General features: G+C 44.3%; 3 protein-coding genes across 3 annotated transcripts in view; 1 reads left to right on the forward strand and 2 right to left on the reverse strand.

The window, feature by feature from the left end:
- The window catches only part of LOC119383779 (pyrroline-5-carboxylate reductase 3), a 48,870-nt gene extending 39,500 nt beyond the window's left edge, over window positions 1-9,370 (reverse strand). Inside the window, exon 1 of the mRNA XM_037652078.2 lies at window positions 9,156-9,370. Within this exon, the coding sequence (XP_037508006.1) occupies window positions 9,156-9,222 (67 nt within the window). The 5' untranslated portion in view covers window positions 9,223-9,370. The remainder of the gene's footprint in view (window positions 1-9,155) is intronic.
- Window positions 308-6,633, reverse strand: LOC119383778 (deoxyhypusine hydroxylase). Its single transcript, XM_037652077.2, has one exon. The coding sequence runs from the start codon at window positions 6,539-6,541 to the stop codon at window positions 5,603-5,605; it is 939 nt and encodes a 312-aa protein (XP_037508005.1). The 5' UTR covers window positions 6,542-6,633; the 3' UTR covers window positions 308-5,602.
- Window positions 9,369-25,683, forward strand: LOC119383780 (esterase OVCA2). The gene is made up of 8 exons (XM_037652079.2): window positions 9,369-9,445; window positions 10,142-10,164; window positions 13,316-13,386; window positions 16,461-16,520; window positions 18,442-18,560; window positions 20,934-21,012; window positions 24,437-24,583; window positions 25,510-25,683. The coding sequence occupies exons 1-8, from the start codon at window positions 9,422-9,424 to the stop codon at window positions 25,659-25,661; spliced, it is 675 nt and encodes a 224-aa protein (XP_037508007.1). The 5' UTR covers window positions 9,369-9,421; the 3' UTR covers window positions 25,662-25,683.
- Window positions 25,684-27,455: the final 1,772 nt, after the last annotated feature.

A 27,455-nucleotide genomic window follows, 5' to 3' on the forward strand; every position in this document is an offset into this window, starting at 1 on the left:
GTGTGTAGTTGCCGGGAGTGGAACTAGATGGCGCGAGTGTCAAGTGAACAGTAGCGCGCATCGAGGCACCCTAGTGAACAGTGAGACGGCGCGCGGGAAAACGGGAGAAGAGAGACAGAGAGAGACGCAAGGAGTTGGACATGTGGCGCGGCCAATAAAGTGTTTTGTGGTGAACGTGGTTGCCTATCGTCGAGTGTGACAAAATGAAAGTGTACACTCCACCTATTCTATGGAGTAATGCATGAAGACCGCAGTAGATACAAGCAGGCAATGATCTAGCCATATAAAAGAAGGCAAAGTCTACATCTGGTTTTGATTGTTCTTTATTGGGACAAATGCTCTTCTACAGTTGCTATAAACGATTTGGCAGATATAGAACCCTTTTATGCAATAAATATTCAAACATCCATTTAGACAACACTTTATATATAACCGTTAACACTGAACGTGAGTTTGAGTGCAGTTGCTGGAGGTTCCAAGAACACAAGCCAATGCCACCAGAAAGACTTGGTATTAGCACTTTGCGGCATCTGGAAGGGCCGAAATTTAGCCGCAGATTCCCACATTTTCATACACTGCCCTGAACACAGCACGGCACAGAATAGACCGAGTGAACAGCTTTAGGCGTTGTTTTATTTGGAATGCTATCATTAATACATAACCCCCCCCCCCCCCGGATTGCTTTCTTTCCTTCGTTCACTCTTTTTGAGAGTTCCAGAGCCCAATGTAAAAATCCTTTACTACATAAATTGTGCCAACAGATATTTTTTTTTAATCTAAGAGAACCCTGATAATGCCTGAACAGCAACTTAGATGTGTAATTCCAGCTGCTTTCACTGAAATGTGTAATCAGTACCTTCCTACTTTGAAAACTTCAATTCATTGCAATTTGTCATAATTACTACACTAAAGTCAAAGACAAAAACTGATGTGCCCTATGCTTTCCTAGGCCAAACTGTCTGTTGTATTCATTTGATTGTGTCTAACAAAGAAACAAGCACCTCAGAAAAAATTGCCCTTCGTTCGCTGAACTCGGTATGAAACACAAAGTGATAGGCTGATCTGTCTTGCTTGTTGAAAAAGTCAATATTTACAAGGCCAGTGTCAACAATCTTCAATTACAGAACCCTACAGCAGAACCTCCAGGATGTGGGCAAACTGAACTGGCTTTCACGATATAAACTATATATAAATATAAATCCAAACGAATAAAAAGTAAAGAGGAAAGATAGTCAAATTCCGCCCACCAAAATATGAGGAATGACTGCCATCAAGGGTTGACCAGCAGTGCAGTGAAATTTGAAGATTTTTATGAATAAATGGTGTGGGAAGCATAAGCACCAGGTAGCAAATATCAGTAAATTAGGTGAAATTTGTTGACATTGAAGCCCTACGAGGCCTTCAGACTTGAGCTAATTTTGGGCAGGTTACTGCTATCATAGCATCGGCCACATTACCCTTGCCTTGAAACAAGCAATAAGCACCTTGCAAAAGAAGCACGAGCTGCAGAAAAACAAATTCCACTATCCGAGGGGCTGACTGATAGCATAATTGAATGGAATACACTAATGGCATTCAACTCATCTTTCCACCCCCCTCCAGTGCAAATTTGCATTCTTCAAACAGCTGTAGAGTCAACATAACATGAATGCATGTCATGTCACCCACATAGCTCTAGCCATATATGTTCTAGTTCTATTCCAAATCAGTTTTATTTCTACTATTTTGACATTTTCGACCGGAGAGCGTACTGCCACAAAGCTATTGTCAATAGTTCGCAGTCCATGCCACAATGGACCGTTGTGCAATACAAAATCCAGACAGTACGGATACGACGCAAATATTCGGGCACACGACAATCGTGCCTAAATGCAGCCATCACATGTTTGACACTTTTGCGGAACAATAGCCAATAAACAATAGCATTTTCTCTAAAGTACAAGTTGTCTCAAGTTTGGCACAGGCATCATTCACGTCAAGTCCGAAAATGGGTGAAATATTCACAGATTCACAATTCACGATGACCGTTAGAGAAGAAAAAAACACCTACACCCCCCCCCCCCTCCGCCACTGGCCCCAAAAGAAGTAAGGTTCAACAGCTCATAATACTAAGAAACATTTAACATTCCTTCATCTACCTCAAGTTGTACAGATTTTGCCGAGTTGGCCTTGAAATCAATGTGTTTCCCAGAACAGCAATACACAACACTGAGAACAGCGAACGTAGGGTACAAATGACATATGAACACAGCAGATGTTGAAATGTATGTCGTCTCATCACCTAAGCGGTTAGCCATTATGGATGTAATCCAGCTAACCCAGTGCAGAACTCGAACACAGCAAGGTGTTGCAACAAAGAAGATTGAAGATTGTCAAAAGAGCGAGGGACGAAGGTAAGGCAGGATGTTCCGTACGTGGTCGAGCAAACGAGCACGACGTTTACACAGCTGCACAGTCACCTACAGGACAAGCTAATGTGCACAAACCAGTGTCACCCATGCACAAGGCTTCCAGCCAACATGCAATGTATTCAGGTGTAAGGCCACTGGCCTCAGCATGCTTACCAAGTGAAAGAACAGTGGTTTCGGAGTACTGCGTGTTTCGCAACAAAGTTGATAAAAGAAAATTACTCATCTCCACTAGAACGAACCTTCTGCCTCCATCTGCTGTCACAAAGATATTTTCCAGTATGGTATTAACTAGTAAGCTTGCGTCATTTTCACACAATGCCTCTAGTGAAACATACCTTCTCAGACTTAGAAACATGACACAAGAAAACTGAGGTAGCAATTGAGTCCTCAAGGAAGCACGAGGATGATAACACAAGACGCAGTGGAGAGTTTAGAACATGGTCGTGACATCCCGTACACCTCATTTATATAATTAACGCAGCTCTTAAAGTGACCAGCAGCTCGTGTATGCACTCTGTTTACTGTGCTACATGGCATGACATATAACAACATATTTTTGCTCAGGCACATGGCAGGGCGCTTTACAGCTTCAGGAAGCATCGCAACATCAGTGCTGGGGCAACTCGTGGAGCTAAAGTCTCTCATCAGTATGAACAGCTGGAAATCATTCGAAAATTTCCCTTAGCCCCTTCTACTTGTTTTTGAACAGTTAAGGGGATATCGGCTCAGAACCACTGCCGCTCTAATAAAGTGTCTCACCGAATCCTTTGTGATGCAAATGTTTTGAAAAAAGTGCAGAAAGGAGGCAATTGAGAATGCACCATGAGAATGCTGAATGTGCTTTTGTGATTCAAAACATGCACCCCAGACAGTTCACTGAACAAATTATGTGGGAATGCACAGTTCAAAGATAGGGAATTGAAAGTTGCCGTGCGTCTTGTTCTACAACAATCCAGAATGGTTACTCCGAGAGAGAACAGTTACAGAATTACCAACTAGGCCGAACACACATTGCTTTAATGGGACACTAAAGGCAAATATTAAGTCGATGTTGACTGTTGAAATAACTGTCCAGAAACCTCGTAGTGCTACTTTTGTGCCTATTTTGAAATAAAATCACGTTTTAGTGATCCGCATCGCGTTAGCCCACTTAAAATCACCCGCCTGAAAGCGGTGTTTCTTACATCACTGCTGCCGTGCCCAACGTTGCCCGCCTTTACTGCGCGGTGGCGTGCACTGGCGACATGCGCCATTCAAGCATCCGGGAACATCAAATGCATGTGGCATTTTGTCGAACTTTCTGTCAGAGCGACTTTCCCGAGAGCGCAAAACACACACGGCCATATGCGATACCGAAACTACCACTTAGACGCGACCACGTGAGCAAAGCAGGGCGTTGGGCGAAGCGTAGTTTGGCGAAAACAGAACCTTTGAACTACACGCGCCGTTCCCCATGGCAATGCCAAAGAGATTCTTTTTTCTATGAATCAAACAGAAATTAACAAGCAGTATTTTATTATGTCTCTTGGTGCACGGAAGGTTCTTTTTTTTATTGCAGCTAGTTTGATTACGAGTCATTAATTGTAGTCGAACTCTCTCACGTCATCGGGATCATTTCCAGAATGTGCCGCTCGTGGCGCTCATCGTGTGATACATTTAGCTTAATTTCTCGGTAAGCAGGGCACTGCTGTTAATAATATTGCCATTTTAGACATTGTCATACATTGAGCTTTCACTCTGACATAAATTGTTATTTGGCTTTAGTGTCCCTTTAACAGTATGGAGGGTCAAAAGTGGATTTCCCAACTCAAATGTTCTGTAAGCTGGAACAAACAGATTAAGACATAACAGCCAGGATACCTCACGATACAACCTCACACTGCTAGATGTGCTTGCACAGCTCTGAAGCGTAAAACCTACAACACTCTATAGCCATGTCAGGGTAATAAGACCTACTCACATCCCACACATACTCCACGCCAATCTTTCTGCTGCCTGTTTTGTGCTAGAGGTGTATGTCATGCAGTACTTACTAGTCCTAACCCACGCAGGTCAATGTTTCGCATGGTGTGAAATATTACAAAACTGGGTCCTAACTGCTCTCGAAGTATCAGACTCACTTCCACAACAACTACAAGGTAACATGACAAAGCGAGGACTCTTCAATGCCAGCCATCTCAGCACTACTGGGTAACCATAATGTGTAAAAACTCGTGCAACAGCGGCAGGCTGTGTTTTCATGACTAGCGATGCTAGGACATGGTATGATGCCAAGAACACCTCACTACGAAGTGAAGCAGCAGAAAACTAACTGAATGCTGTCAGTGTACGAAAATGCTGTTCAACACCAAGCAGAATCTGAACATACAAAACAAAGTTCAGGTGGGAAGCTGGAAATATAATTTCAGGCTAGTTAAAGCAACGCAAGCTGAGGATGAATACATTGGATGCTTGCACTGCATGAAAAGACGAGAAGTTAGCCTTAAGATTTTAAGCAGTCATGATGCAGTGGCAGTATGACATTCTCGTGTTTTCATAAGAATCACCCAAAGGTTTGGGAGGTCTAGAACCTGTGTAGCAGTGGCCTCAATGCTGTAGTGAAATATGTTGTATGACAGGTAATGTACCAGTGGATAAATGTTGTGTGGGTGTGTTCCGTGTGCATCTGACCCAAGATACACCAACTTAGAATGTGAATGCTGGCACGGCAATTGAAGCATTCCCAAGACACATTCTATGCTAAGGACCAATTAAATTACATGCTTGTGTGTCAGAGGGCGTGTGCACTCCAGGCAACAAATCAAATCATAGACATTCTCGCGCGGGCCTGACCTTTTGCAGATACGCAACGCACTCCCGTGCAAACTGACTTTAACGAGCCTAATTAAAAACAGGAAACAATACCACTACCAGCTGTTGCCCTAGAAGAAAAACTGCAGTCCCACCACGTCACTATTAAAGTTCAAGCGACAGGTATTCTGTACCGGCATAACCCTGCGTATCAGCGAAAAAGATAGTCATATCTAAAAACAAAATTCAATACCATCGATGACTACGTACTGTGCAAACCTCGGCTACGCCGGCATGCACACCGAAATCCAAAGCAAGGGGTAATCAAAATTACACGAAACGGGGCTATTCGGGTAACAATTCGATGAAAACACACAAGGGGAAGGATGGAATATCTCTATTTATATGAGAGCCTCGGGTTGCACCTTGAGCAGGGTGTCGGCGTACTGTAGCTCGCAGCTGTTCTCGTATTCGCACATGTCCAGCGCCACAGCGCAGCTCTCCCTGACCAGGGGCTCCTCGTCGGCTTCGAAGCGGCGCAGCATGTCGAAGCAGTCTCCAGTGGCGATCGAGCCTAGAGCCTCTGCGCACTCGTGACGCACCATGCCGCACTCCTGTTCGTCCGCTAACACTTCGCCCAGGCGCTCGACGGCTGCTTCGTGCCTCGCTTGGCCCAGCACGTAGGCGACCTCGTGGCGAAACAGCGCGCTGCTCGGACAGCGGAGCCCCTGGGCTAGAGCCCGTATTGCCGGCTCGCTACCTTCGTTGCGCAGCGAGAACATGGCGCGGTATCGTTCGAACAACGGCGCCGACTTGTCCATCAGAACTCGCGCCTGCTCCTCGACGCCTCCCCCGTCGTCCGGCAGCAGCGGCGGCGCGGGATCCACCGAACTGTACGGAGAGTCGGCGAAAGCCTCGAGCTGGCTCTCGGCGCTCGCCAGCCAAGCGATGCGAGCCAGCGCTAGCTGACACGTTTCGGCCACGACGGCCGTCTCGTCGGTGACAAACTCGCTCAGTACGCCGACGCTTTGCGGCTCGCCGATCGCTCCGAGCGCTTCGGCGGCTTCGTGCCTCACGATCGGCTCTTCCTTCTTGTCTCTCAGCAACTTCTCGAGCGTCGGTATGGCGCGGGGGTCGCGCATCTGGCCCAAACAGTAGGCGCACTCGTGCTTCAGCAGCGCCGACGGATCCGTGAAGCAGCTGGCTATGCTCTCGATAGCGCACTCGCCACCCAAGTTGCGCAGCGTGAACAGCGCTCGAAAGCGCTCCTTCAGAGGCCGGCTCCGATCGTTCAGAACCTTTCCGACAGCCCGCACGGCTGCCTCTTCCACGTGCTTCATGCCTGCGAACTTCCCCGGCTGTCAAAACGAAATCGGCGAGCTGAGAGATGCGTCAGATGCGTGCAGCGCAAATTACCGCACTAGATTAAAGATGGCGTCTGATGAACTCAACTGGATCGGATTGGATAGACCGGCTAGATATTGTACCAAGCCTTGTTGTCGCTCGCGATTAATTTGTGATGTGCGGGTATGCGTTTCGGTATCTACTTTATTTTGTTGGGGGAGAAGCTGACAGAGAGAGAGAATGAGAGAACGGCAGGGAGGTCAACCAAAATTATAGCATCTGGTTTGCTACCCTGCGCTAAGGGGAGAAGGAAAGGGATGGAAAAGCGGAGAGGAGCAGGCGCGCGAAAAAAAAGTAGGGGGGAAGGTGCAGAACGGGAGTACTGAGGTCGCTAGAAAGATTGCGAACTGCTTCTTGGCTCTTGACATGTTGCAGTGGAAAATTTGGGACCAGATCTGAGCTCTTGTAATTACTTTCCTGAATTTTAATTTACAGCCGTATTTGCATTCCGCCTTTGCCAGAATGCACTCTTCGATCGTAGTAACATATACGTACCGAACCTTGACATCCAACTCGATCAGTCGTGACGCACATTGTGGTGGATATTTAGTTCCTCACATTAACACAGATCCAGGAAAATGTACGACTGTTACAAGTGTACACCACAAAAAAAAAAGACAGATGTACATGATTTGCGGTCGGGAATTTCGAACTGGCCTTCCAAGCTTATGCATTCGAGCGCCGCTTGCAAAAAAAAGAAAAAAAAAACGGCTTTAGCTATAAAGGGTTACTGACACAAAAATATTGACCTCGCGTTTTCTTCTTTTTTCTTTTTTTTTTTTGCTGCAAGATGTTGCTGGGGGCTTTCGTTGGCTTCAGCACGCGACAGATCCTCTTCATTACCGACCAGTTTCGGTGGGTAATTTGTTGCAGCGTGGTCACGTGAGGGAGGTAGGGGGGTTACCGAGGGTCACCTTTGAGGGTGTCAGTAGCGCGAGGGTGTCGATCGCTCACGCAAATTTCAAAATTTATTTAAAATACCATAGCTATAATCGATGTTGATATTCTGCAGATGATATACGCATGTTCACGGGAATCGATCCCGCAGGCTATCTTGGCCTCGAAATGTTGTGTCAGTACCCCTTGAAGAAAACAAAATGTACATATATTACCAAGATGTAGTAAGCATGACATACTCTTCATCGTAATTTTAGCTGCAGTTGCGAGAAAGAAAAAAAGACGGATATATGTTTCATCCCTGCTCAGTAACGGTTCCATCAACTTTCACATTCATCTTTCGTGCACGTGTGCATACAAGGCAGTAGTGTAACTGCGCATCGCCAAGATTTTATTCTGAAGAAAGTGTTGGCATTGAACCTTCACGTATTTTCACAAGTTAAGAGAAATGTTCGAGAGATGAAAACAAAAAACACGAATATAAACTACGGTATTCTAGGATACACATGTATACGGTTACATTCACTGCTGGACATACTACTCTCGCAAAGAACACAAACACATGCGGAGCGACACACCAAATGATTTTATAATTAAATGTACATGTAAGTACATAGTCATCTTCTTTTTGTGCATGCTGGCTGGGAGAATTCAGTGGTTCAGTAGCAAGCGTTTAAACAAGGCTGCCTGCGCACTTCGACCCAGCAAGGCTGTGTATCGGGTGCGTATCTCCTGCTCAAGGATCGAGACTGAGAGGTCTTTGGAGAATAGCTCCTATCAGTTTGCGAGGCCATACAGATCATCTTCGCGGGTAGGACTACACGTGTCTATATGCAAGCACGTTTCTATCAAACGAAAGTAAAAGCGTCGACCCGATAAGAGCGACTATCTAGCTCTCCTACACATTATCGATGCTGCGAGGTCTCGCTGTCGTTCTTCGCCTGTGTCAGCGTGCAGATCGAATGTTATCGATCGCGGAAGAATTAAACACACACATGCGACGACAGCACGTCAATTTAACTTGCTGATCTATGCACGGCCATTCAAAATCTTATCCTTCAACTTTAATTTTCCGAATGATTCGCATGTAAATGAGCCGAATTTTGACGGAATAACTCTTTCAATGTCACTGTGATCTAGGAATTAGCAATACCCGTTATTTTCTCCGCATCACATTTACCAGCATTGGACCTTCGTGAATTTCAATTTTAATTTATTTGAGGGTACCTTAATGTCTGAACTCAAAACTCCCTGTGCAGAGACCTGCTTTCTTCTTTGTTGAAAATCTACTCCGCGTAAGAGTCCCCAGGTAATACAGAATTCCATGTGCAATGTTGAGTAATTATTGCTATGCAGACTTGATTATCTTTCTGTCATAATTAACCTCCGCGAACACATTCCTCAAGAAACATTTTTGATACAGTTCTACGAGCTAGCTAACTTGAGCACGGAACACTTGACTTCTTTTGACGCGCAATTCATGAACACAAATCATTTGAACGATTCCGCGTTGCCTTATTTGTCCGGATTTCAGACACGTATATGTCATTGAACTTACAAGCGCAAACAATGCACCACGACATACTTGTGACTTTACCTTAGTTAACTAATCATAAAATAACCGGAGCGAGAAGTGCGAAAGTATAATCATACCCGATTCGATGAATCCTTTGGCCATGGCCTGTGCTATTCGTCCGGCCCCAAGAAATCCTATAGACATTTTGTATTCCGTCTTTTTTGTGCGCGCGTATGCAACGTCTTTCAACGGTGGAGTACAAAGTACAATGGTATCCGGCGGTTACTGAGCCGCCAGTTCTGCGAGCGCAAGCGGATCTTCCGATATCTGAAACTGAAACTAGTACACCGGCAACGATCACAGCGCCCCTCGACGCCGAGGATTTGTTGTCATAGCAACCATCATGGCGGACGTCGCGAAGCTGCGGGTGAGTGCGTGGAGAGCTGCCCGGCTGCTTCGCTGTCGGCAGTTATCGGTTTTCACCTTGGACATAAACAAGGACTCCGATGTCGCTTTGTCTTTGACGAAATCGGAGCTCCTTGTTGTTGTGGAGGAACTGTCATGTGTACGGCGGCGAATGTGTGCCGGCACGCCGTTCGAAAGAACACGCCGTAGGCGACACGCACTCATCATAGCTGTCGCAACCTAATGAATGAAACTTTCCCTTGGAACACAGTGGAAGTGAACACTAGTTACACGGGGGAATAATACGTGTCGTGCCGGCGTAAATGTTTAATTGTTCGGATTTATGTAGAGTCGGGTGATTGTGTCAAATGCCTGTGCAGCAAATGATTCGATCGCGAGTTGTGCTCGCATCATTTTAAGACGGCATGAACAAGTAACAATCATCCTGTCATTTTTTGCATGTCCTGATTGCACAGCTTCAAATTGACAAATGTATAATCTGAATAGGAAGTGCTGCTTCATGACCTTTATTGAGCTAAAATCTGTTCATAGCGGAAACTTGCAAGATCGGTTTACGCTGCTTACAGAGTAGTTACTGGTATAGACTTTCGTTGGCACTTTGAGACAAAGGTAGTGCATAGCGTCATTACAGGAGCTGCACTATGTTTAAGCGTCTTCAAAATATCACAGTCTAACGCAGTGCCTTTCTTCCTCCCAGGTTCTTTGCCTACATGGTTATAGGTAAGTGACTGCTGTTGGAGCAGGAGAATGGCCTAGCGTCTATTAATCGACTGATTGATTGATTTGTGGGGTTTAACACTTCAAAGCAATACTGGCACTGCGCACACACACTGTAGTAGTTGGCTGCAGGTTAAATATGCGGTGTCGTTAATTACCAACGAGTCGCTGGTGACATTGAGTATATGAACGCCAATGAGGCGTATTTGCTAAGCTCACGTTGGCGTTTTCCTACGGCGTGTTCGTTATCATCTAACCATCATTATCATCATCATTATCGTTATCATCTAACAAGCACAGGTGGTCGCGTTTTCTCCTACCTTCTGCTTTGGCTACACATAGCCAAATTTTGGTGCCTAGAAGGGCTTGAGGTGCAAGGTAAAACCAGGGTTAGGAAAGAGACGAACACATTTGTTTGTACACACACTAAAATTCTCTGTGCATTGCTTATGATGATGCACTGTTTCATTGTGCTGACTCAGCAAAGCCTTCCTCACAGCATTTCTCACAGAATCTGCGTTCTATTTATGGCTTTATATATGTTTCGACTTTTTCTAAGTTAGTTAGGTTTTTTTTATTCTTTTATAAATCCTCGCACCAATTCAAAGGAGCAGCACACTAGCATTCGTACGCATGCGAGCAAAAATAACCGTCTTTAAAGAGGCCCTGTGACAGTTATCATAAAATGACCTTGTTACTTGGACTATGTTGTCCCATGAATCTTATACCACAAAAATTTTTCAAACCCGTCTAGTACCATAAGCAGAATTATCGCATGAGGTGGGCACTTGCTTTTTCCTTTCATCATCTCGAGCACGCTGGAAGCTACACAGGAAGGGATGGCAAAGAGCAGTGGTGTGCCACCCAAAAGTCTAGTCACCGGACGTCCGGGCCTTGAGCATTTTCTTTCTTTTCCTTTTTCCCATTTGAATCCTTTGAGCCTTATTTCTGGTTCAGACATAAGCAACACCAGCACGTAGTGGTACCCCATGGGGGCTGTGGTACCTGCACAACATGGCATGTGGCCTCTCAGATCATTTACCAGTTCACGAAATCAGCCAATATCTACAGGGACCACTTGCTGCATAGCTGGCGATTACCCTGGGAAGTCAAGAGCAAGTGATTTTGTTAGCTGTCTAACACAAAATTGCAATTGTCCGTGCTGCATTCAGAGCAATTACGTTTAGCTCATATGTTGACGGTAGCCTTGAGTAAAAAAAAGACAGTTCTCTGACTGTGTTCAGTGTTTCAGCGTTCAGTGTTTCAGTGTGTTCTGACTACGTTAAAGGGGCCCTCTAACACTCTTCAACCCCCCATTTTTTACTCGTGGATTGCGTAGACTGAAGTACGGACGAACTAGTGCAGCAAGAACGGCAGCGATAGCGGCACGCAGTACGAAGTTATTCAGTTTAGAAAATTCAAAATACAAGAAAAAAAATGCCTGCCCTCAACTCGATTTTCGCGGGGTCACGTGACCACATTTCACTCTCTGCTGTGACGTCGGATGGCGCTCCAGTGAAATGGGCTGAAAGCTCTTACGTAGGGGAAGCTCGCACACCATTGTTGCTTCTCCTTTCCAACGTATTGTTGACGTCGTTGCCATAGTAACAAACGTGGTTCCTCCTGACTTGTCAGAACTTGAGCGGGCGCTACTGCTTCGTAGCGAGGCTGGGGAGGCTTTGTGTGCTGTTCCTTACAACGACATTCCATGTCATTCCCTCTTATCATTCTGAGAAGGGAATTTGTGGAGCGGCATGGGCGGTTAAACACGGTCGCCCCTACGCGGGTTGTTCGGTGAGCAGCCCGACGAGTTACAAGTGTGCAGCGACAACAATTCAACGAAGAGGATTACTTGCACCGTTTCAACAACAATCATGAGCCTACCGCACATGCGGAAAGAGGCAGCTCGCAAACGTACAGACGCAAAAAGAAGGAAGAGGGGCAAGCGTTTCGTATGGACATCCGACCGGCGCAGGCAAAAAAAAAAGAAAGCCAGAGCAACCAGAGGCGAAATGGCAACCGGCGCCTCTGTCGTACTTTGTGGTTGTAGTGATATTTTTTGTTGCGACGGCGGCTATTTGGAGTTCATTGAAAAAGCACAGAAAAGAAAAACGAAACACAATAGTAATCTCAACTTTGATGCAATGCCGTTATTACTTCTAACGTTACATTTATCCAATCATAGGCCAGCGCCCATCTTCGTCATTTCCGCCCGCAATAGTTCTGGCAAGCGCCACTACGCGCTGATGCGGTCAGCAGCGATGTAGCCACTTCAACGCGTGATTAAAATACTAAATAATTTGATATCGGTGCTTAAACTTATGCTAAAATTATCCCCAGCCATCAGTCTACGCAACCCGCAAGTAAAAAATGGGGGGTTGAATAGTGTTGGAGGGCCCCTTTAAGTACCATAGGGCTCTTTTAGCAGAGAATTTCTCTCTCTCAGTCTTTGTGTCACACATTTACTCATTAATTGATGATGATTTAAGGCAGGTTTGCAGTTTGACACTCACCTTTCTTAATTATATTCGTTAATTCCATGGTTCATTTTCTTGATTACATTCCTTCAGGCGTACACTACCACTTGTATGCATTCGCAGTTCTGGAAAATTCTGAAGTCCTTCAAAGCGAGGGTATCACAGATTCCTGCAGCCATGTTCAAGACAGAAGATGCTTATTTAAAGAACGATATGTGACGTGAATGTTCATTTTCTTTTTACATCTTTCATACACTGTACTTTTACATCATACTTGAATTTTCATTTGTGTGAGGTTTGAAAATTGTCACGTCATAAATGACTGTAGATGTTTATACCTTTGATGTTGTTTTTTGTTGTTTTGGTTTGTTATTTTTACATACTTCACTCCCCTCTGTAGGGCTCTGTGTTTTTGAGGGTAAAATGAATAAATAAATAAAACGGTAGCGATGCCATGAAGCCAGCATGGTTATCATTCATAGTGGAAAGGACATGCGAATGTTTAGCAGTGGCGCATCCACTAAATATTTGCCGGGAATGCGTTTTACATGTTTTCAAGATTAAGTATCATAGCCTTCTCCTCGGAAAGTACCAGAATGAGTCATTGAGTAGAGTTTCACATCTAGCAACAGAAAGCCAGCAGAAAATTATGTTAACACTATGCACTCTTTTTGCAGGCAGGATGCCGCTGCATTCAAGTCCAAGTTGGGAGGCTTTCGTAAATCGACAAAGTCCTTGCTAGACCTGGGTGAGTGGTCGTGTAAATCTTTTTGTCTCTGTCAAAGGATAATAACGAGTATTAGATGAGGAGTTACAAGTGGGACGCGTCTGTAAGAATAGCAGCAGCAGTTTCTTCAGAGGGTTCAAGAGGCTAGCATCCCTTCGCCTAAACCGGGTCGTCATTTTCACAGCTGTGGTAACAGCACTGGATTTCACATGATGAGGGATCAAAGGGGCCATTCACCACTTGATGACCGCACTAGAAGAACTCAGCGCTGGCATTGACATTGGAGTCGTATATTATTCCTGTACACGCAGCTTGAGAGCCTGCAGTTATGGCTGAAAGGCTGCTTAACCTTTCCATTAAAAACCCCCATTAGTGTTTCTTGCCTTGCTCTTGCGCAGAAGTAAACAAGATGGCTCCTTAACAGATTTTTTAAAATCTCGCAACTAATTTGCGAGCGCAAAGTGATCTTATCAATGACTGGGCCGACGATTGTGCTAAGTACATGCAGCGCTTGGCTTTGGCTTCAGTAGGAGCTGTGAAAAAGGAGCCCATGAGGATAGGTAGCTCCATTACTACAAGGCGCATTAAGGACGTATTTTTTGCATAAATGTTCATGGGAAGGTACCTTTCGTTTTGTTTCACTTATTACTGCTGTCAGGGCTTTTACAGGAATGACTAAACGTAGACAACAGTTATAAATATTCGTGCAGCACTAAAGAAATAGTAGAAATTGTTTGTACACTACTGCTCATACAACACTTTGTTTATACAAAAAGACACACAACACACAGAAATAAAGGAACACAGTAAATAAAGCCAGATAATATTAGGTGGTGACAAACATGTATGAATGATTTGCCGAAACCACAGCAATTTCTTGCAAGCTTGTCGGGAACCATTGTACAGAAGCCGGCAGATAAACAAACAACACAAAACAGTATAAAAGCCATATCTTTGCAGTAACGACAATGGCACAGATGATCATAAAAATATACCATGCTAAATTAGAAACAAACTGGCAAGCTCACTGCATGATTGACCAAGTCATTATTCTCTCTAATATTCTTTTTGGAAAACTGTGCTTTAGAACATTGTTTAGTGTTAGCACCAGCATTGAAATATGCATACAATGGCCATACAGTATCTGGAATTCTCCATGTCATTAATTTGCACGTAATCTACATTTCATTTAATGCTAAACACATTTCGTGCCTTTTATAAATGATGCCGTAGAGCCTTTTTAAATTAAAATTTCATTGTAAAATTTTATTATAAAATTATGCAGAGCTGTGGAAGGTGAGAATCATATCTTTGAGACCTTTCAGAAGTGATGAATGTTTTACTAAACTCCACCCTGCCTCAGCCATGTGGAGTTCATTTAATAAACAGGAGGAGCCAATATGTTATATTTATATATAGTATGTGCAAAAGACCCTTCATTTGTGCTTCAACATTTTGCTCAACTTATATATCATGCATCCTTAAGGGCCTTTTTCACCTATGCATTGTTATAGGGCTCATGCCCCTTTTTCATGGTACTAACGCTCATGTCACATACGTCATGCATCCTGAAGCATACATTAAATGATATAAGACAGAAGTTCTAAAAATTATCTTATATGGTTTCTACTAGAAACAAGCAAAATTGATACAATAAATGAAAGTAAGAAAGAGACAAAAGAGAACAAAGAGGAGAGGTCAATAGTCATTCTTTAACAGCATCGTGCGATGCACACACAGTGAGTACCAAGACAAGACATTGTACTTTCAACATTGTTCATGTTTGCACGCAGCTGAACAGAGCAAAGAAGCATGTTATAAAAAAGAAATGACAAAAAAGAAGGTTTGTGAGTGCACGTTGTGCAAGCCTCAAATGCGGGCACAGTTTTGTCTGAGAGTGTTCTGGTACAGCTGTCCACTGCTCCTTTGGTCTCTAAAATTTTTGCCTTCGACCATGAGTGTCGACAGGATTTTGTCTTGGGATGTGCAAAGCCGTGTTGCGTCGCTGCTGGGGAGGGGGTAGCGTTGGTCTAGTTTGGGTGGGGGCAAGTGCTGGTGTGGCTTCAGGGGAGCAAGTGCCCCTTTTGCACCCCCCCCACTGCCGACGCCCATGCCTTTGACAGCATAGTATCGCATAGCAGATTTCAAAGACTTCTCGAAATTTAAATTTATGTTGCGTTTTTAAGGGATACGCTGGGAACTTAGTACAGAAGCTAGCAATCACATGCTGGTTCTGTGTTTGTTTTAAAGGGACCAATAACTGGACAGAACGTGGTGATTAGATCCTCGTAGAAATGAAAAGACCGTGAAATATAGTGGCAGATTCTAGCATCCTTTTGGCATTGTGAGTAGGATTTATGTTTTTAATTTGTGCTTAAAAGTAACAAAAACCGGTATGTCGTGCAGCCTAGCGGAAGAGCCTTGAAGCAGGATTATGAAGTCGGTCACTTTGCTGTACATAGTGTGATGCTGTCATGTGTGCCATAATTGGTCCTCAAAGTTAGAGTATGTATACTATTGTCTATTCCCGCTCTGTTCGGTGTTGCCTACGAGGCAAAAGGAGTTGCACGGTGAGAAGCGGCGCTGCCTTCGCGACTGCCAGTGGCCCATGTAGAGCCGCGGTGCATGCGTGGGGAGTGCACGCATGTGCAGTAAACCGCCGCGCTCGAACACGAACAGCTCTCGTGCTCATTGTTTGCATCATGTGTTGTCGAGTGTGTATGAGACTTCATATTCGCCGCAGATAGAAAAATTATGATTAAAAATGTTTCACGGCGTTTTCCACGTTACCATTCCGTGGCTAGACACCCTTACCAGTTAGCCTTCCAATGCGCTAAAGAAAACAGGTGCCCTAAAAATTGGTTGTCGGTCCCTTTAAAGAGCATCTGTTTATTTACTGTCTCAGAATTGCCAGTCGACCTTCGATAACTTTGCAGTGCTGAGAGCAAATTAAGATGCATGCTGTCACGCTTGAAGTGAGCCATAAGGGCCAATTGAAACAGCGTGTTAAGCAACAAAATGTTGTTTCTAAATAGAAAATGTGTTGCACTGTGTCCTCATTGAAGATTTCTTTTTATTTCTCTCACTTTCGGCAGTGTTTATTGACGCTCCACACCCCATAGAGAATGGTGTCTACGGCGAAGTGGACAATGAAGGTAAGGACAGCAAAAAGCAGGTTCATTTGACCTTATACGTTTAGTGAGTACTGCAGCAGGGGTAAAAATAAACATTAGTGTGAAGGTTATACAAGTGAACAAGACAATAATCACCGTGTAAAAACAGCTTTTTTTTGCACACAAAGAGAATGCTATCACAAAGTGTGCATTCTTGTGCTGTCATAGTAGAGACATGACTTTGACGTTGGCAACAATGAAGTTTGTACAAAATTGGGATTGCCACATTCTAAAGACACCTGTGTGGAAGTTAGCGCATTCCATTCGCTGACTGTTAGAGAAGACAGTCAGCGCTTGGAAAGGTTAGTACAGGCGATTTTGCTCCTAGTATGGTATCATTACAATGGCATGCTTTGAGAATATCATATCAGAAGCGCCTGCATTGCAGTGCACCTAATTAGGTGTGACTGCACCGTCAACACATTGTGCACTGTGTCTGACTTCAGTTGCTACACAGACTTGCATGCACTGCATATGCTTTCACTAGGAGCAGAGCTGCGGGATTCCGATTTGTTGCTCGTAGTTCCGTCTCATGGCTCGGAAAGCAGCCATGTGAAATGGAGGAGCCAACATTAAGACAAAGGTAAAAAAAAAGTTGGCAATGACCAAAGTTTGGCACCCTCCGTGATGGCCAGTGCCCAGACGACTACAAGCACAAGTCTGTCTTGCTTTATTTTGGTTGCAAAATTGTACAATACGTTTTTCCCTTTTTTGTATTTATTTGTTATCACTGATTGGCATCTGCTTTAATAGATGGTGCCACAGTGCTGCACATAATCAAGGATCCTGTGCACATGTAACGAGATGTTTCCATTTGTTCAGAATAAGCTGAACAGTCACCCTGGTTCAGACAAATCTGTAAAGAACTGCTTCTTAAGTGTCCTGGACAAAGAGGGTCAACACTGATAGATTATGTTGAGATGAGTTTCGTTCCTGTAAACTTGGCATGCAGAGATGGGTTTCAAGGAGAGCTTGTTGGTGCATGATTATGCTTTACTGCTCGAAAACTGTGGCATCAAACGATGTGCCTTTCCCTCGCAACTTTGTTTTGTCCTGCTTGAAATGGCAGCTCTCTGCACAATGCTGTCCCAGCAGGAACACGTATGGTGACTCTTGAGATAGCTACCCGATAGCTACCCATCTGAACAGTATACACCCAGTATTGTCACTTAGTGGGTGCATGTTGCTGCTTTTCATACAAGGTCACGAGTTCGCTTCCTGGCCGGGATGGCTGCGATGGATTTGTGTGTATAACGGAAAAATTGTCTTGCGCGCTGTGGAAAATGCGATGCTGTCCAACTGGCATGTTGATGCATTTCACCTCAGGTTTTTGAGAACATCACTGTATCCATGCTTCTCTTTCATTTTCTTATCAGGAATATATATTACGAAGTACAATTTTGTTACCCTGCTAACACCTATCCGAAATAGTTTCTGCTGGTAGTGTCTCACTTTCAAGGTAATTCTGTTTATGGAGCAGAATAGAGATGCAGTATAACATGTCACAGTATGAAAGCATTTGATGGTGCTATTGGTTTGGGACAAACTAAGCGCATTTGACGGATTGGGCGCCCATGTTTGTCTCGTAATTGTTGACTAGCACTGCAAAGTGCATCTCTGTGTGCATTGTGCTAGCTCAACTCGAAATAGTGTTGTAGGAGACCTTTGGTAAGCCTGCTTTTATTGAAATAACCCAGCATGTATTTGATATGCCTGCGGAAGCCATTCAGTGTAGCCAAGTGATACTTCGAAACTTCTGGTTATGGTTTTGAAGGAGGCATTTTCATCCTTGAATATATGCGATTGTTCGACTGGGTACACACATGCCACCTTTAGCTGTGCTTTTCATTCAGCTACCTTCGCGTGCACACAGCACAGTTCACTTTCCTGCAACATTGTCCAGGTGGTGGCCGTGCCTGGTGGTTTTCAAGCGAAAAGACGTTCAGTTCAAAGGAGTACACAGACACGTGCCGTGGCTTCGAGGAATCTGTCAAAGCCATTGAGGAGGCATTCAAGGAGCAGGTAAGCCTTCCCAAAGGACTTGAACATCTCAACAAGTGCAAAGCAACACTCATGCTAGGAAGAGACACGTAGATGGGACAGGTGCTAGAGAGGCTGCAAATGGAAGTGGCTGTGATGATTATTCTGAAGTGCAACAATGGGCTTGCGCAGCAGCTCAAACACTGTGTTGTCTCTTTTTCCATCCTGATCTTTCTTCATGCAAGTCACATTTACCATGCCTTCATCCATTTTACTGATTTCTTTCTTTCTTGTGTTTCTTTTACCGCTTAGCATTGAGACAGTGCTTCTTTGAGGTGAGGAGTTACACTACATGCCATCGGCGAGCCTGCAGGCTGGAACGACATACACTCGGCATAGAAGAAGAGGCCACTTCTGAGTTAGCATTGCTGGAGATGGGTTGGTTCCACACAGTCATTGTGTACTTCACCAGTGACATGTAGTACTAACAATTTTGTTATGATGAACTTTGATCAACAACCTTGTCTCACCGTTTTGCTAGATGGAAGTACAGTAGACTCTCGGGAGATGGAAATCTCTTAAACAAAACTGCTGCTAAAATGGAACAACTGCCTCTGATATGGTTGGTTTCGTACCTGAATTCTTCACCCCTCTTCGTGTCTCAGTAAGTGGAACTCCTGTTAAATGGAACATATCTTCATGGTCCCTTCAGGTTCTGTTTAATGAGAGTCTACTGCAAGTTTGGGAACAAACAGAAAATGGGAACCATGTCACAGTTATACAAACCTTCGCAAATCCTTGTAAAAGAGCTCGGACAACATTATTCAACGTGAGGAAACAGTAAGCAGTCGTGCTGTAAGTACAAAAACTCACAGAGTCCCTTATGCATTCGTTTAAGACGACTCGAAGACGAAAGCCATCTTCCTCTTCATCTCAGTCCATGTATTGATTCTGCCCCACCACCCTCCAAAAGCTTTGCACACCTAGCGTGGTTTTGCATTGCCTCCAGGATCGGAGGCACCTCACCTGGTTTTGCACTGCCTCCGTGATCTGCCCACTTTTAACCAAGTTAGGATGTCATGTGACGATGGCATCATGTGACGTCACGCGACGTGACATCATGGTGATGTCAGAAATTTTGGCGATGTGTGACGTCATATGGTGACATCATCACATGATGACGATTTTTTGCATCACTCGCCCCTGACACCGTGAAACGCCGACGGTCAAGTTTCGCGTTTCATGAGGCATTTAAGGCTTTCGGCTTTAAAAAAAAAATTTCTAAAGCAGTGTTTGATAGAAGAAGTAGCAATTTCATGTTACACAACTAAGCATGTGCAATATTGAACAAGACATGTTTTTCTACACAGAAGCCAAAATATTTGTTTCAGCTTGCAGCCAACCACTGCTATTCAGCAAAAACTTAGCTTGTTGATGACACTCTGCTGATTTTATTCACTTGCCAATTCGTCTTCATTGCTTTGGTACTATCCCTTATGCCACATAACAGGATGCCAAATTTAAATGTAGAACATGTATTTGAGGGCTCTGAAAAGTTGTCGAGCCAGCTGACAAAGCTTTTGAAGGGTCTGTTAAACCATTGGATTGGCAAAGTCATGGAACTTTCCCCTTTGCAAGGCTGATTTTGCAGGTAAAGCAGAGTACAAACTGAGCGACGTGTTCAGAACGGAGAGCATTTGTCAGCACCAATACATAGCTTTCTTGGACCTTGGCGTAGTCTAATGCATACTGTAGATCTGGTTGCAAACACTGCATAGAGTACCAAAGTTGTCGTTGACGAAGAGCTTATCCGTTGCTGTGAAGGATTGGCATTAATGGCTTGCAACCTGCTGTTCATTCTGCATGTTTTGCAATGACGCGTTGAATCTTCATTTCCTTCTTACGTTAGAGGATGGCTTCATAGTTTGCAGCGACACATAAACACTCAGCATGCTGCATTCAGTACAATAGTTTCTCCCTTGCATCCCCTTGTTGAGCGGTGCAATGGTAGTGAGCTGCCTCGGCATGACAGTATCCCCATGTTCAACTCCTAGAGGTGTTAAGGCTTTCCGAAGTTGTGCTGCGCCAGTACTGAAAGGAGACAGTTGTGAATGGTCATTCTTTTACCACAGCCTAACATGCTGTACTGTAACTGACTGGGTGTAGCACATGTTCAGCATGTCTTAATTCAGTTGAACTATGGTGCAATGAAGTGACGTTTTTTTCAGACAGAAAACTTTTATTTTTACTTTTGAGTCATACAGCGCGTCCTCACTTTTACGAATAAGTTGTTGCCATGCAATGTGACTTTGTTGCGACAGTGTGTTGTGCACAGTAGCCTTTTGGTGGCCATGGCATCTCAATTGGCCTGCACACACAGTATGTACACTACGAGAAATCTCCTCTTACCTGCAGGGTCCCTTTGATGGAATCCTGGGCTTTAGCCAAGGGGCCGCAATGACAGCCATGATTCTCTCTCTACAGAGCCTCAAAAGTAAGTTTTCCATAGCCTTCCATTGTCTTCGCTATATTTTGTTTTAAGCATAGCAGTCAACACAGCAGAAGCTAGAGAGACTTTATGGTCATAGTATGAAAGTAGGGGAATTCATTGAGGGGCTCGTTTTCTGTGTTATACACAGCTAATGAAACCGACAGACAGTTAAGCCAAGGAAAGCATGGGGGACATTATTTGTGGTTTCTTAACTGTATTGTAATGATTCTCACTTAAATTTGAAAGAAGTTAAAGTGGACAAAAAATTGCCCTTTCCGTCGGTAGGATCCACAACGTTCGAATTACGCATCCGATGCCCTACCATTTGAGCTACAACGGAGGATGCTCCCCCGTGTACTTTATTTTTATAGTATTTATGTGCGCTTTTAAGCACGCATAAATGAGAATATATAAGAGAGAATCATTACAATTTAGGGGTGTGCAAATATTCGAGTTTCAAATTCGAATCGAATAATTCGATTCGACTTTCGTAGGGGTGTGCAAATATTCGAGTTTCGAATTCGAATCGAATTATCGAATAGCTAGTATTCAATGTTTCGAATAATTCGAAAGGACGAATACATAAAACGCGACAAAGGTCAATGGTGCAACTTGGTTATGTTAAGGCGGCTAAAAGTAACGTCAACGTCGTTAGAGTCAGCCTTTTGTTAAAACTTTCACTGATATTCTTGTTCAAAGGCGAGCGCGCATGTTTATTTTAAAGGAGATTATGTCGTGCACGTAAAAAAATATACACGAGAAAACTGTCAAGCCCTTCACAACTTCACTTCCAAAATGAAAGCATGGACTTCTTGCGTAGTTCGGTCGTGTAGGTGCCACAAGTGGCATAAAACGTTTTGAATTTTGCCCCCGAAACCCTCGGTGATTGGCTTCAACATGAGAAAATTTGTTCCCGCTGTGTCTGTGCCACACCACACCACACGTTAGGACTCCCATCGTTGCGGCGCACGTTAAAACACTGCTGTGAACGGGCGCCCGAAGTTTTTTGGGTCCGGAGCTTTCATGACGATGAAGCACAACATTAATGTTGGTCTTTCTTTGAATTTTCAATAAAATCTTCGGTATTCGATATTCGATATTTTTGGCTGCTATTCAGCACTTTTCGGTTCGTATTTGATTCGAGATGAAATTTCACTATTTGCACACCCCTAATTACAATACAGTTAAGAAACCACAAATAATGTCCCCTATAGTTTCCTTGGCTTAATTTTCTGTCAGTTTGATTAGTTGTTGATGGTCATAGCTCACACATGCAACAAGCGATAACTTCTAGCTACAACTGTTATTGAGTGAAACAATGCAATTATGTAAGGTCACAGATATATATCCCTGATACATGCGTTTGAGGTGGTGCACTAATACTTGGTGGTGAGACATTACTGCCCATGCGTAACAAGCTAAGAAACTGAGGCTCGGGCTTTAGAAACAGAAAACAAGAAATTAATACTAGACTCCTGTGCATATAGCAGCTAGCGAGACAGCTGTTTAGCGATTGCTCGATGTAGCTTCAGTATGCTGTTCCTCATTTATTTCACTGAGAGCAATAAAAGTTGGAAGTGTAGCAGTTTGTGAAAATCTGAGTCACACGGGCCACATTGCTTTTGCATTAGATTGAGCAGGGATATGACAGGTCTAGTCATCCTAGTATCCTTGAGTGGAGGGTTCATTGGAGCCAGTTGATTAAGCTTGCCCAACTTTGACACAGCTATACTAAAAGCCAGTTCCCTAGGCACAGCTCTGCTTCTTAGAACCAGTGCTAGGAAGCTGTTATCTCTGCTAGATGTTAAGCGGCATCAGGCAGGGTGGTGCTGCACTGAAATAATATGTGGCAGTTTGAACATTTCCTATCACTTCTCTTGTAATTGAAGCAAGGTTGGTCATTCGTATAAAAGTTCTGTGTGATTTGCATGGTTGTTTGCATACGTCATGGTTGTTTGCTAGCACTGCTTTCTGCGTCTGCATCTCATGACGTATGCCTGTGATAGTGCAGCTCCGCTATTCTAAGCCTTTCCAATCCAAAGAAATGCCTGCACCACCTATGCGCTGTATGGCTGTACGAGGTTTGTCTGAGCTAGCTGTATTTTTTCCAAGCGTATAGACAGCAATTTCACAAACCACCCTTCTGGCCAGTCATGGCCTATGCACTGAGAATTTTGCAAATTTTTCCTGCTTGTACGTGTTTCTAAGTGTCAGTAGTCGGGACTCTTTGGTTGCTAAATTGCAGGAAGGTTAACCGGCACAGGAAAGCTATGTCTGGTTAACCTTCAGATATAACCTCCATGTCCTCTTAACTCTCATGCCTTTCCTTGCTTCTCTCTCTTTGTTTAATCACTATATTATATTACAGGGGCTCTTTGCAGCTCCAGTAAGCATTCATTGTTGGTGCACGGCCACTGTTATGGAGATTGCATGATGTAGTTACAGTAGAACCCCGCTGTTACGTTCCTCACTGCTGCGTTTTCCCGGCTGTTACGTCGTTTTCTGCCGGTCCCGGCATAGCTCCCATAGGATACAATGTATTGGGAACCCCGCTGTTACGTCGTAACTGTCGGACCGTTCCCGTATGATACGTCACGAAGTGCGCTCGAAGCCGACCGAGTGACTACCAAAGAGAGCCGCCATGGTGCATTTTCACACAGCTTGGCCTCGTTTGACCGTAATATTAGCCGCATGAGAGGCGCAAGCAACAGAATCTTTCAATTGATGCAAACAAAAGCATGGCCTTCGAGATTCAAATTGCAAAGATGGCGTCTATGATGTAACTGCCCGCGAAAGCAAGGCCTTCGAGATTGGCATTTACTATTGACAAAAGCATAGCCTTTGAGATTTGTATTGCACAAACATGGTGTGTATGACGTAATTGCTTGCGAAAGCAAGGCCTTCGAGATTGGCATTCACTTCTGCCATCGCGTCGGCGTAGACTCATCATCATCGTTATTTGTCGGAGAGCGGGAGGAGTTCGAGCTGGTTGGAGCTCGCACGGTCGTGCGTGCGGTTCGCGGTCGGACTCGCCGCGCCGGTCGTGATTGCGTGTGCTTAGTTCTTTCATGCCTACAGCTGTTGGTGTTAAAAAAATCACATACGTTGATTACATTTCTGTGGATGAGGCCGTCCTAAGCTCCGCGTTTCTATCCATCGACTAGATCGCGGCTGAGCGCGCCAATTTTCGTGCTGCTCGTAAGAATTGAAATAAAATTCTGTACCACTAAATATTTTGCCGCTTTTCCTGTTTTTCGGCTCTTACGTTTCCCGTCTCTTACGTTTATTTCCTACGGTCCCTTCAAAAACGTATCAGCGGGGTTCTACTGTATCTATACGTAATGTGTGTATGTGAACTTCAGGCCTTCTGTCTTCTCAACCTTTCCACTCTCAATAACAGGCCATACTCTTATTGAAATTCATGCAGGGATAGAGTGCAGCTTCAAGTTTGGTGTCTTAGTGGCTGGTTTTCGGAGCCGCTCCAGTGCGCATGACTACCTCTTCGCACAAGAGGGCGCGATAGATGTCCCCACACTGCATGTTGTGGGCGAAACTGACAACATTATACCCAAAGGTGAGTGGAACCAAGGGACAGTGATCTAGAACGAGGCAGTGGGCTCACTCGCCATCAAAGGCTATGTGCGGTGGTGGCTCCGCCAATGATGACAAAAAGAACTCGCAGGGTTCCTTACACATTTGCCTCGAAGGTTAAAGCTAGGGATTTGCAAATAGTAAATTTTAGGATTGAAGCGAATAGCGATTCGGTCGAATAATTTCAAATCGAACGGTTCGAATAGTATATATCACATATGAAGAAAAATGGGCATATTTGTCGTGACCTATGTAACCTCCACAATATTTTTAAAATTGGAACAAGGCATGTGCAAATGTCATTCTTTTTGGTTCGAAGTGAAGTGGAAGCAACTTTGAATAGTAGCAGGACTTTAATTACAGTAGAATGCAAGTGATAACCAGTAAAATATGTTGCATTTTAAAACTTACTATACATATTTAGAGCATGTAAGCCCGTATAACAAGCTTTTAAGCTTAAGAAATGGTTAATCAGTGTGTGAGGGTAGCATGTTCATTTAACCTTGAAGTGGTGCTTCGTGGCACTGCGGATTTTTTCTGGATAGGTGTTTTCATGGCGTAGCACTCCTATGCTGCAATGAAACCACCTTTACAGGCAAGCTACATGCAGTCTAATACGACTATACGTATGCACTGGCTGCTGCTCCTGGCTTTATACTGGCTTCATCATGCAGATAAAGAAAAAGATCGTCCATTAATCAGAAAAATGATGTTAGCAAATGTCGGTATGTCTTCATGAGCTTCAAAGACCCACAGGTCCTTGCAGGTGCAGTGCCATTTAGTAACTGCAATTTTCTAACTAACCTGTTGCTTTAAGAACACGGTTTCCTAGACTGATTTTTCAGTTTTTATCTACTTTCACAAGCTTTGACACACATGCACTTTGATGTGCATATGCTTTATTTGCAGCACAAGCAACAGAAATCCTTCCATTCTTCGTGTCCCCAAGTGTCCTCTACCATCCAGGTGGCCATTTCCTACCAACAAGTAGCGAATGCAAGGCGGAATACAACGCCTTCTTGAAGAAAATGGCCTCTGCACATAACGGTGTTACACTATAAACTGCTAGTCTTGCTAATTTCTTCCCTGTGTCACTTTCTTCTATAGTTGCTTTGTGCGATTCATTCAAGCTGCTAGAGTATTCTCCATCATAACTGTCATACATAGAAACCGTAGCATCAGTCGTTGATATCCACATTGTCTTTTTTTCTGTTCGTTTAGAGCGAACCTTGTTTTTGCCTGTTTTACCAATCTTGGGGTGCTGGCTGCTGTCGTGCCAAATAAATATGCTTGTTTTAATTCCACCGAAGCTATCACACACAAGGGAAAAAAAAGGGGGGGGGGGGTATGAAGGAGAAGAGCCAACCGTTGACTGGGGACGCACAGTGCTTTTTGGAGCAAGAATTGGTCCACCCATATGACAGTGACATACTAAAGGAAGTGCGTCACTGCTCGCCTACATAACTAGGTAGGCTGAAAACGCTAAAAAAAAAAAAATTAAATAGCGCAGTCTGCACGAAGTCACACAAGGCTGGGTCACAGCAGAGCTGGTGGACTAGCAGTAGAGGGGAAGAAGATGGAGAAGATAACAAATAGAGCAGTGCGTGCTGGTTCATGAAGGTTACAGTTTTTCTATGTCACATGGCAAACTATACTTCGGTATATCGCCTTCCATCTTTTTCCCTGTTTCTTCTCACTCTCCCTCTTTGTGCTCATTCTCCCATCCTCCTTTCCTTCCTCCTAAGCCTCACATCCCTCCTACTCACCCCTACTTCCCCTTCCCATTACCTAGCTGTACTATACAAGGCTCTGCTCTGCTCTGCCAGCATGCAAAATGAAAAAAAAAATACAAGCCTGGATAGCCGAGGGGTCAGGACTCTCGAACTGGAATCGTGGGTACGCGAGTTCGAATCTTGCCTCGGCAAAAACAATCTTTTTCGCCTAGAAATTCTCTCTTTCTTTATTTCTATATATTTTCTCTCTTTCTCTCTCTCTCTGTACTCGTTCTCTTTCCCATCAAGAGAGAGAGGTTTATTTATAAAAAGGCAGAGAGGTCGGCCTGAGCGATAGCATGCTCTAGCCTGCTACTCTACACCGGGGGAGGGGAAAAGGGAGAAAAAAAATTGGCCGCGTATCTGCGTGCTTCGCTGCAAATGTCGTGTAAAGACGATAGAAGAGGCGCTGTGTGAGATATGGACGCCATGTGGCAATACGTCGGGAAACATGAGTGCTGTGTTGCGTGCTGGTAGTCCCGGCGCAGCAGCAGGCGAAGACCGGCGGTGACCAACGCGACCGGCGGGGACGCCAGCCAGCCCGAAAACGCGGTTTGGCGCGAAGCGCTGAAGCAGAGAAACGTCCGCACTCAACGAGTACTCTCCACACACTCTTTTATTTACACGTCGCCTGGGTAAAACAGGAACGCCAGAGCGGCGCCCACAACCGGCAGCCTGAAGGCCGCCCACAACGCTGCTTTTTCATTTTTAAAAAATTTTTTTCACCTTCTTGACCTTCTCAAAACTAAAGTTTTTCAACACCAACCCATGGCATTCGTACAGTGCAATACAGAACCGAAACCGAAACACAACAATGAGCTCGTGCGAAGGGCACGGAGGAAGGCAAATTTCAGCGCAGTCGCATTTTCAGCTTTGTTGAAACAGCGCTCACTAGACGACGACGAAGTAAAAGAAGGCACACGACAGGCAGCGCCTGTCCTGTGCCTTCTTTTACTTCGTCGTCGTCTAGTGAGCGCTGTTTCAACAAAGATGAACGCATACCAACTCGCTCAAGCTTCCATTCTTATGCATTTTCAGCGCAGCTTAAGAAACTAGGGTCCTTAAAATTACGTATGTATGCAT

Source organism: Rhipicephalus sanguineus, chromosome 2 (assembly GCF_013339695.2).
Source record: "Rhipicephalus sanguineus isolate Rsan-2018 chromosome 2, BIME_Rsan_1.4, whole genome shotgun sequence".
NCBI lineage: Eukaryota > Metazoa > Arthropoda > Arachnida > Ixodida > Ixodidae > Rhipicephalus > Rhipicephalus sanguineus.